The following is an 11,034-nucleotide window of genomic DNA, read 5'->3' on the forward strand; positions in this document are numbered from 1 at the left end:
TCATGCTAATTCAATTAGATATTGTCTATATTTTCAAGCTTTACACAGCTTTACACAAGCTTTACATTTTTTGCTTCTTAGTAGGCAATGTTTGCTGACCCCTGACCTAAGGCCTGTAATTTTGTTTTATTGTTTCCTATTGACAAGGATTCAGGCTGTGTTAGTTAGGCTGTTTGTTGCAATTCCCTCATCCCCCCATCACCCACTGCCCCACCACCCTACCCCACCACCACCATGCAGTTAAAGATGCAAAAAGTATCTGTTCATAGAAAAGATAACCCAAAGGTTACTGTTTTATTGCCTTTAAAACATAAATCACTTTGCATCTAATTTTTCTCTCATTCTAGCATTCTTTTCTGCTGTTTCGGCATTTTAAACCTCACTTTGAATATGCTTTGCCATTCTGTTGGTTCCTTTACTAATGAGTTAAATACATCTCTGACAATATATACAGGCTGACTATGTATTTGTTTGAATATTGTTTTTAACTTCCTGAAAACTTATTTTGACATTTTTCTAAAATGGATTACTTTATTCAGAAAACCCTGTAGTAGCTATTGTGAGTTCAGTTTACCTATAGTTGGCTAGTCCCATGCATCTTAGTATTTATATGCTTTTTTCTCATAATACACGATAAAAACAGAGTCCCCTTGAGAGGTAGGTCTTATCTTGAACTACATGTCTCATACAAAAAGAACAAAATAGTGCCTGATGATTCGCTGGTAGGTAGGTGCTTGGTTTCTTAGAAGAGGTTAGAAAATTGCTTACATTTTATCTAGAAATGCTATTACCCCTCCCCCACCCCAGAAACAGCTTGTGAACTACACCACTCAAAAAACAGACTAGATTTGGGCCAGCTTTCCCTTTATAGACATCACATGCTCGAGAGCAAATGCTTGAGTCCTGACCTGCGAGTTATAGTAGGCAAGTCCAGATGTTCAGTTTATCCCCTTCCAAGTTCCCAACTCCTTCTCTGTCTAGGAGTCTTTAATGCTTACAGGATCTAATTTGTTTACAGGGTCTAAATTTGGGAAGAGAGGCAGTGCTGAGTAGAAAGTGGACTTGCTGATTACATTGTCAAGATACTATAATTATGTAGCAGCCGTAAAACCCAGGTATCTGTGTCCCTGCAGTCGTCCCCCACCCCCATAATGGGCTTCTGCTCCCCAATAGAGCGATAAGCACAGAGGTTCCTAGAAAACTGCATCCCTGAAGGATTCCAGACTCCTGCCCTTTCAAAGGAGCACCCCGATCCATTTTTTTGCCACTTCATTTTATAACTTAAAAGATATAGTTTTATAACTTCAATAGAAGAAAGAAAACTTGACATTGTAGACCTAAAGCAAATAATAACGAAAGAGTGAAAGCCTTTCCTGTTTAAGTAATAGGTTGTATGGGCAGCGTCTGCACAGTGATATTTTGAACGAAATGATACTTGTGTCCCATTTTAGTGTTTTGCTGCTGTAAAGAAACGGAAAAGTATATATTTCCACAGCCATCCTCCCACCCCAAGTAATTTGCAACATTTCTGTGTCTCAATATTACAGCCAGTATTTTGTTTAGAAAAACTTAATCCGCCAAGGGAGATTAAATTGGATTATCCCTGTAGAGAAGGCAGGAGGATTTTGAGAGTAAGGCATTATCCCAGTGAAAGGGGAAGAGAGAGAGGGAAAGAGAGGGAGAGGGAGAGAGAGAGAGAGAGAGAGAGAGAGAGAGAGAGAGAGAGATAGAGAGTGTGTGTGTGTGTGTGTGTGTGTGTGTGTGTGTGTGTGTGTGTGTGTGTCGGAGGTGCCAGCCAGTGTGAAATGATGAGGACAAGCGTCTGGATTCTGAATCTAGATGTAATGCATACTGGCTGGGGCGAGGAGTGTTTAAAGACGGTCCTGGCCCTGATGAATCAGGCTGGGTGGGCATTAGGCAGTGTCTCATCCTCTTAAAAGCCTTCCCGCAAACTAAAGATGAGTAAACCACAGTTTGTTCCCTCTAGGTGACGATTCTCCCTCCCGCGAGAACTTCTGGAACGCAGACGAGCCTGATTTTACAGATGAGGCCGCGGACGCAAGGCAGAGCAGGCAGTGCTGCTTTCCTTGTAGGATTCTTGTTAAAGTTAAAGGAGCTGATTAAAGTGCGGAGCACTTTATGGTCTGAAACCAGACAAACTCTCAGTAAACGGTCTTCATTATTATCATTATCTTGAACCCGTTAGTTATAACTGGGGGTGGAGGGACAAACCCCTCACAGAGAACCGGAAAGCTCTGCAAAAGAGGCGGGACGCGAGGACCTCATACTGAGGAAGGGGGTGGCGGGGGAGAGCCCACACTAGCTGTCAATCCAGCTCTCCCGGGGAGGAAGAGGCGGAGCCAGAGCCTCCCGACAGTCCCCGCTGCTCTGCTCTGCGCTCCGCGCTTTAACCCGGTCGGCTTCTCGGCCCCGCGCGTCTGTCCCCGCAGCATCGTCCTGCCGGAGAAATGGTCCCGGGTGCCAGCCCCACGGCCGTGAAGGTGAGATTAGCCATTCCGGCAGCTGCGATCCGCGCTACCGGGTGCTCTCTCGCTCCCGCTCCGGGGACCGCGCCTCGGGGCGGTGCGCGCTGCCTGTGCGCCCCTGCGGCGGCTGGAAGGGTCTAGGGCACTGCACCCCGGGCGGGTTAGACCAAAGGCGGTGAGCGGGGTTAGAGGGAACGCTTGCAAACCTGCACTTTCCACCTTTGGTCTTTGCTCCCTGCCCGCACCGTGCAGGACGTGGGCAAGACCTTTGGGGAGGGGCAGAGGGACAGTGGGCCAGAGCCCCGCCGGCGCCCCAACCTTTCCCGGACACCACCCCTTTCCGCGGCGATGCGTCCGGCTGCGGCTAGCGGTGTGTCTGCAGCTGGCAGTCTCCTCGTGTCCTGTTGGACTCAGGCTTCCGCCCTGACTCTGCTCACTGCCCGCGGCCCACGTGGGAGAACTGCGTGCTTACTCTTTCACAAAGCTTCCGGCGTTTGTTTTTTTTTTTTTTCCTTCCAAACCTAGGCCTACCTTTGAAGTTTTCCCCTGAGGCTTTTTTTTTTTTTTTTTTTTTTTTGCACTTCTGCAATAAAGTGCAGAGCGACTCCCTGTTTGGAGGCCCTTACCTTTAAACTGCTTTGTTTGCAACCTTAAAAGTTAGAGATCAGTTTCCTTTTGCCCTCGGACTTCAGAGACCATTGTGGGGTAGGATCTTTACCCTGAGGAGGGCATGAGTTCTGAAGGCTGTGCAACGAGCTTCCCTGTGGCTTTTAAACACTTCTTTCCTTGTTGGTGTCCGGGGAGAGGGTGCAGAATTACAGTGCTTACGGAAGAATTGTTGATGAAACTTGAGATCTCTTCTCAGCTGTTTATCATTGGCTAAGAAGTCAGTTAACTTGTTTGACTTTAGAAATTTTGGCGGATAGGATAAGGAGACTTGCCTCCTTCTCCGAGTAGCTCTTGGTTCCTTGCTTTGTGTTCACTTCTCCGGGGGAGAAAGCACATCTCTACAGTCAGTGCGTTATCAGCCAGAGTGATTATTAGTTTATTAGGCCCTTGCAGCTCTTAATGAGACAGTTATGAAAGGGAGTGGAGTGTGGAGTGTTCCAGTCACACTTATGAAACTCCATTTGCCATTTTGGAAAGAATCTTGCATTCAAAAATATTTTTAGAATGCTATTCTCTTACCAGTCACGGAGAACAAGGCAGAAATTTTTCTGAAGTTCATGTGCAAAGTAAGGGAGTTCCATAGGTTCCCATCTATAAATTGGAGATTTTACTGGAGGGTTTGCTGGGGCATTTAGAATTGCATTGTCTACCTGGCACATGGTTGAAACTTATTAAATAGTACTGCTTATACGTGTGAGAGCTGAGGTTAATTTTGAATATCTTTTCTCCAACAATGAAATTATGATAGGGATCATTAGGCCATGGCTTTCAGTGAGCAAGCAGGAAACTATCACCTTTTCCTTACAGGAATTTATTTAAAGTGATATTAAAAATAGAGAGATGGTATTTAAAAGTCTCATTTTAATCTGGTTCATCATCCTCCCTGCAACACAGTTTCTCTGTAAAATCAGTGCAGTGTATTTCAGTGAAGAATGGGCACTGTGATTAGAGCCCTGATGTAAATATTGAATGATGTATATTTTTAGTCTTGGCGAGCTGCTGAATATAAAATTAAGAAGTACAAGTAGTGCTAGGCCTGCCTGCTGCTTTCTGTCTTTGAAGTTAGAAAGGTAACACCTTTGCTGTGGAGAATCCATGATGCCAACAGCAAATTCCACAGACTGCTGTGGAAACATCCTATACAGAAAATGCAAGGTGCTAGTGTCTGGAGCAAAGTAGGCTAATAAAAACCTTATCCTATCCTGAGATTATGGAATGTAGAGCAGGAACAAACGTTCCTGAAGACCAGATAGCCACGCAAACACCTTTCTGTGGACATAAAGCTGAGGCCCAGAAAGGTCAACTGAGGTGTCCAGCATTACACAGTTTTCCCTAGATAGTGATACAGTTGGGCCTATAGCTTGGCATGCCACCAACGAGATGTCATGAGGCATTTCTGAATCTGACATGTGACCTCTGTGCCCCGATTTATTGTATAAGTAAAGAGATTATGCAGCCTTAAGGAAGAGTGAATGTGGACTGAGTAAATAAAGCAGGTGGCCTCCCTGGATGCTCTCCCACTGGATGCTCTCCCAAAGTACTAACAACAGCCATTTTCTGGGAAGACCTCCAGCATCAGCTATGGCAGGTGCTACGCTTGACCACGCAGAAGGCTAAATGGGTCTTTGGCATCCAGGAAGGGCATTCTCGAGGCTTCCTCCAACAGGCTGGGGCTCTCCCTGGCAGCTTCCTAGCTTTGCTCTGAGGGATCAAAAATAAGTAAGTCTTGTTAATCATGGTTGATTTGGTTATGGCTGTGACACGGAGGGGATATGGGCCAATTGCGGGTGGGTAGTACCATCAACAGAATGATGTTAAGGGGGATGGGTAAGTCATGGAGTCTAGACTGTGGAGAATGGACCTCTTAAGCTCTCCTCTTGGCTCTCTGAGTGTGGCTGGCAAAGGCTTTCAGATCAGAAGTCCTCAAGTGATCCTCAGAAACTGGAGGACAACCCACAGGCTCCAACTAGAAATGACCAATGAGCCTTCATTTTTTTGCCTAGGGACACAATGGCATTTTGAGCAGGACAGTTCCTCCTTTTGTGGGACTTTTCTGAGTATTGCAAGACATACAGTGCATCCTTGGCTCCTCCCTACAAAATACCAGTAGCACTCCTGCCAATCATTGCGGCTACCAGAAATGTTCTTATGGGTTCTAGACATCCCCAGGAGAGCCAGTTCACACTTGGTTGAGGGACTCTGGGCTAAATCCCAGAGATAGACTACCTGGCTTGGAGATACAAGAGCAACCAGGTTTGTGTCCTGACCAGCAGGGAAAAACCAGGAGATAAGGAGCTTTTTTTTGTTGTTGCTTTGAGGAAGTTTATTTTTATTTTGTTTGTTTTTGCTGCAACTGGGAGGGTGTACAGAAACTGACAGACATTAACGTATTATTTCATTTGATTCTCGTAATTGTACAGATTAAGGGAAAATCTTACCTTATACAGGCCTGCCTCAGATATTGTGGGTTTGGTCCCACACCACTGCAGTTGAGTTGTAATCTTTTTGTTGGTGGAGTGTTTTCCCTTCAATTTGTAAAAACAAAACAAAACCCAGTATCTGAAGTGCAGTAAAGCGAAACACAATAAAATGAAGTACGCCTACAGGTACACGTGCAGAAGCAGGTGTATCATAAATCTCTGTGTGCATTGGACCTTAGATCCTTAACTGATTATAATCTTGTTATTTCTGTGCCTTGGAAGCATCCAAAGCTGTGATTCTCAAAACAGGATACATCTGCACCCACCTGGGAATTTGTTAGAAATGCACATTCTTGGGCCCTGCCTCAGTCCCACTGAATTCAAAACGCTAGCGAGTGGGGATCAGCAATCTGGTTTTAGAGAAGCCTCAGTCTATTCAGATGTCCGCTAACTTGTGACAATCACTGACCAAGAGAGCTTTGAAAAGGCTGGTAACCTGCATTTTAACAAGCTCTTCAGGTGATTCTTAGTATACTAGTTTCCTGTGGCTGCTGTAATAATCACCACAAACTGGATGGCTTAAAACAATACACATGTATTCTCTTACAGTTCTGGAGGTCAAAAGTCCAGAATGAGTCCTATGGGGCTAAAATCAAGGTGTCAGTTGGGCAGAGCAGATCCTCTTGGAGCATCTAAGGAGAAATGTTTCCTTGCCTTTTCCAGGTTCTAGAGGTCACAGGCATTCCTTGGCTCACAGCCTGAATCACATTGCCTTTTCTCCCTCTGCTTCTGTTGTTAGGTCTTCCTCATTCGATAATCTTATAAAGATCCTTGTGATTACATTTAGAGCCCGCCCAGATAATCCGGGATAATCTTGCCATTCTAAAATTCTTAGTCACATAAAGTAACAGTCAGAGGTTCTGAGAATTAGGAGGAAGACAGGATCTCTTTCAGGGGCCATTATTCAGCCTATGACATTCAGCTAGCCCAGATTTTAGAATTTCATGATCTAGGTCCTGGAGAGGGGTGCTCAATTCTGGCTGCACATTAGAACCACCTAAGGAGCTTTAAGAAAACAAACTGCCTTGCCCTGTTCATCAGAACCTCTGGACTCTGGGCTTTGGTATTGAAAGCTCCTTGGATGAGTCTAGGGTCCAGCAGCTGACCCAGTAGGCATACTGAGAAGGATCCTGCTGCTCTTCAAGTGCAGGAGAGCTTTAGAGAATAGAAGCTTTGAGGAAAATCTTCAAAAAATAATTGACCATTTTAGGAGGTGAACTGTATCTTCAAGAGGTGTCTGCCCATTAGAATATTATCTTGACTTTACAAGGGGAGGTTGGTTAAGTAAAAACCATGGATGTTTTAAGCCCTCAGTTATTTCTGACCAAAATGCAGTGTTACTTAATTTATTTGCTAAGTACCACAGACTGGGTGGCTTAAGCAGCAGAAGTTTCCTCACATTTCTGGAGGCTAAAAGTTAAAAATGAAGATGTCAGCGGGGTCAGTTTCATCTGAAGCCTCGCTCCTTGGCTGGCGGATCACCATCGTTTTTCTGTATCTTTACATGGTCTTCCTTCTGTATGTCTGTGTCCTAGTCACTTTTAAGGTCACCAGTCATAATGGATTCCGCCCCCCCGCCCCCGCAAAAAAAGACCTCATTTACAAAGACCCTATTTCCAAAAACAGTCACATTCTGAGGTATTGGGGGTTAGGATATCATCCAGATTTGGGAGACACAGTTGCTCCCATAACTGTCACCCATAAGGGTGGCTTACGAACAGGGTATCTTGTCAGAGGTGAAGCCTCCAGCTATATTCATGGGCCAAGAACAGACCCATGCACGTTTTGAACAGGCCTCCCAGACTTAGATGTTTAACCACACTCTCCCCACCCTGGGATTTTGCAAAGATCTGGGAGTTGGGCCCAGAAAAGAGGACATTTCTGTGTTCTGTGCTTGCCAAGCTTGTCAGTGGTGACCAGAGCTGAAGGACTGAAATGCTCAGGTCAGGGACTGTGCCAGCTTGACCTCTGGCTCTTACCTCATCATGAGCTCGGAGCACTCAGAGGCAGCTCATCTCCTTGGCAGGAGCTAGTCTCAACTATTCGGGCTTCTGGTGTTTTGAGAACACCATCATAGCATTCTAGGCGTGCTTGGTTTCTTAAGGTAATGTGTCTAGGCCTCAGGGGTGATGAGTGGTTCTTGAAACCAAGCAGGGTATGAAATATCCTGGGTCTAGGTACCAGAGGAACTGGAGGATAGGGATTAGTTTGAGCCCATTCACCATTGCTGTAAGTAACCATTCTGTAATTCAACATTTAGATGAAATGTTCACAGTATCAAACTCTTTTTAAGGAGATTGACTTGGTGGTCTGTCAGTGGAAGAGTATGCGATGAACCACCAGTTGTTAAAATCTAGCAATGACCTTGATTGGCCATGGATCCCTATTCAAAACTTTATCTTGTATAATGAAGTCCTGGCTGGGCAGAATTTGCCCAGGAATGCCATCTCAGTGCTTGAACATATTTCCTAGGCAACCTTGGCAACCTGCACTGACGGCTGACGCTACTGGCCCAGAAGGCCCAGTAGAGTCTTGTCATTGCTTCCTGAGTATGGACGAGGTCACCGATAGAGAGCCCCCTGCCCCTCAGAAGTGGCTCACTTAGACACTCAGAGTCATGTTTCTGTGCTTGCTCTGTGACCTTGGTCCAAAATTCAACCTTTCTGAGCATCAGTTTTCTCATAACATGGAGTCAGGAAAACTTTTCTAATAAGATAAGTATGATAGATAGTCCTTGAACATGAAAAGCCTGGACTCCTATTCCAACTTTGCTCCTTAAGATTTGCTCATGGACAAAGTTCTTAATTTTTATGTTTTCTTTTTTATCTTTTGTAAAGTGGGTATAATACCATAGGGCCTTATCTTGTAGAATAGTTGTGAAGGTCAAATGCAGTAAGGCCGCCAAAGCAGATAGCATAGTGCCTGTGACATGTAAGAGCTCAGACAGTTACTTTATTACTAAGGCTGGTACTGAGTTGACTGTTGAATTTAGAGGCTCTAGAAAGACTGCAGAATTAGGCCATCTGTGCTTGAGTTTCAGTCCTACTGGTACTTTGCTTTGGAGTCAGCAGGTGGCGACATTGCCACATCCTGGCACTGCTGGCCTCCATCTGCAGCCTCTAGAAAATGGTTAGAAATTCAGTTCCTTCGTGTGGCACTACTCAGTTGCTACACTTGTCCTGTATACCTTGCAAGGTATGGGTTTCCATAAACAACTAGAGCCAGTTGGATGACTGGATGGCCTCTCCTGCAGATAATTCCCGTGCTAGAGACTCCGTCCTGGCCTTTTAGGTTCACAGTAGTAGCTCTTGCTTTCATGCCCAGTACTACATGTTCCTTGCTGCGGGCTGTAACCAGCTACCTAATGCGGGGTCATCATGCAGCCAGGGTGGTGTGGACTAGAACGTGGGGCTTCTGAGGCACTGAACTTCAAGGTCACTGAAGTTCAAGTTCAGCAGGACCTCGAATTAGCATTTCTTATCCACTGCTGCAATGTTGAGCTAAACTAAGAGTGCGGTTCCAAAACAAAGTTAGGTTTGTTTTGTATATATGAGTCTGAGTCCAGTCTTGAATCCGGATGTGAGATGCTATGGCCTGGTGAACATCTAGAAACAGCCAAGTCAACATGGTAATAAATTGGGAGGGGGGAGAGGGAGGGAAGATTGTTTCATCAATGGATGAGCAAGCTGAGAGTAATTTTTGAGTCAGCATTTCAGTTCTGTGATCCAGGGTGATGATATGGGCCAGACAGTTTATCAGCCACCTCTTGTTTGTAGTGCTTCGGAGTACTTGAAGGATAAAATAGAGAAGCCAGCCAAAGGAGGCGTTAGGATTGCATTAAACAGTATGATTTTTTAAAAAAATTTCTATTGAACTGGCATGATTTAAATGTGCTAACTTGAGTGACCATTTCTGTTGATTTGAAAACTGTAATATTGGTTAGTCTTTATGATGTTAAATTGTAAAAAGGCCGGAGAGAAATGGATTGGTGTAGTAGAGTACTTAACCTGCTGGGTTTCCAGAATGTGCCACAAGGTGGCGCCAAAAAACTAACTTAGCCCCTTGAGGAAGTTGTGGGGACACTTAAGAGTTCCAAATTATGTAACAGGCAGGTCTTTGGTAAAAGCTCAAAATTACCCTTATTTCCTGTCTTGTTGACTTTTTTCTAGGAAACTGAAGGCCAGAGAGGTAACCATTTTCCCACATATCAATATAAATCAACATGTTAATCTGATCTGAAAATTATTCAGCTGTTCAGTTAATTCTTTGGAGTTTTTCTCAAATAGCTACTTTCTTGCATTTAGTGGAAATTTTACTAAAATGACATGAGATTTAAAGCTTTTCATTGGGAAAAAAATGCTCAGGTCACTTTCCATTAGATTTCTTAGTAAAGTGTCATCTGTTGCTGATAATTTAAATACTATTTATCCCTTAGGAAGTATCAGCCCGGGGAAGCCTTCCTAACAATTTCAGATATTCAATTTTTAACTAACAGATTAGTCTTGTTCTCATTTGTGTTTATTAGTCATTAAATTAGATTAAGTCTAGATGATAGGACCAGGTTTTTTTTTTTTTATCTCTGTTTAATCCCTGAAGACAAGGAATGTTAAGTTATTCCTACCTTTGAATTGCTTATTTATATTTACACACATATGAATGACATTCGGATTTCATAAACTTAACATGAGACTAACTTTTCATGCTATTCCAGATTCCTCTATCTGTGATCCCTTACAGCTCTGTAATTTTAGTGGCACAGGAAAGAAAATCTCTCGTTTCATTATCAAATGGAGTAATGATGATAAATCATTACAAAAGGGCTGTACAGAATATTTCTATCCCATTTAGTAGAGAATTTGAAATTGGTTAGAAAATACTTTCTACAGCCACATTTGCTTATTTTTAGGTTTGGTTTTCTACTTAAGCTAATAAAAGTAACTTCATGTGCTAATTTGTTATTCAAATTGTCCGCAATAAAGGTGATATCATCCAAAAAGGTGACTCACACTTTGGTTGTTTCTGGACTATAGAGGTCTTCAAATGTTTGTTGAATGTTTGTTTTTCAGTAATTTTAGGTTTTTAAAAATAATTAGGGTATAGCAGGAATGGAGAAGAGCATATGAGTAAACAAATTTGCTTAAAATAATGACTTCATTTTTAATGAAAACTGATCAAATATGGTTTTTTTTTGTTTTTTTTGTTTTTTTGTTTTTTTATTGTCTCTCTTAGATTGGAATAATTGGTGGAACAGGCCTGGATGATCCAGAAATCTTAGAAGGAAGAACCGAAAAATATGTGGATACTCCATTTGGCAAGGTGAATGCCTAGTTAATGGAGACACAATAGCCTTTACTTTTCTCCTTGCTGGCTTGATTTTTAAGTTAAATTTTTTTTTTTTT

At 43.3% G+C, this 11,034-nt stretch overlaps 1 protein-coding gene across 1 annotated transcript in view; it reads left to right on the forward strand.

Annotated features, from left to right (window-relative positions):
* The first annotated feature begins 2,341 nt into the window (after positions 1-2,341).
* The window catches only part of MTAP (methylthioadenosine phosphorylase), a 41,372-nt gene continuing 32,679 nt past the window's right edge, over positions 2,342-11,034 (forward strand). The window contains exons 1-2 of the mRNA XM_011369729.2: positions 2,342-2,501; positions 10,865-10,951. Coding sequence (XP_011368031.1) covers positions 2,469-2,501; positions 10,865-10,951 — 120 coding nt within the window. The 5' untranslated portion in view covers positions 2,342-2,468. The remainder of the gene's footprint in view (positions 2,502-10,864; positions 10,952-11,034) is intronic.

This window comes from Pteropus vampyrus, unplaced genomic scaffold (genome assembly GCF_000151845.1).
Source record: "Pteropus vampyrus isolate Shadow unplaced genomic scaffold, Pvam_2.0 Scaffold153, whole genome shotgun sequence".
NCBI lineage: Eukaryota > Metazoa > Chordata > Mammalia > Chiroptera > Pteropodidae > Pteropus > Pteropus vampyrus.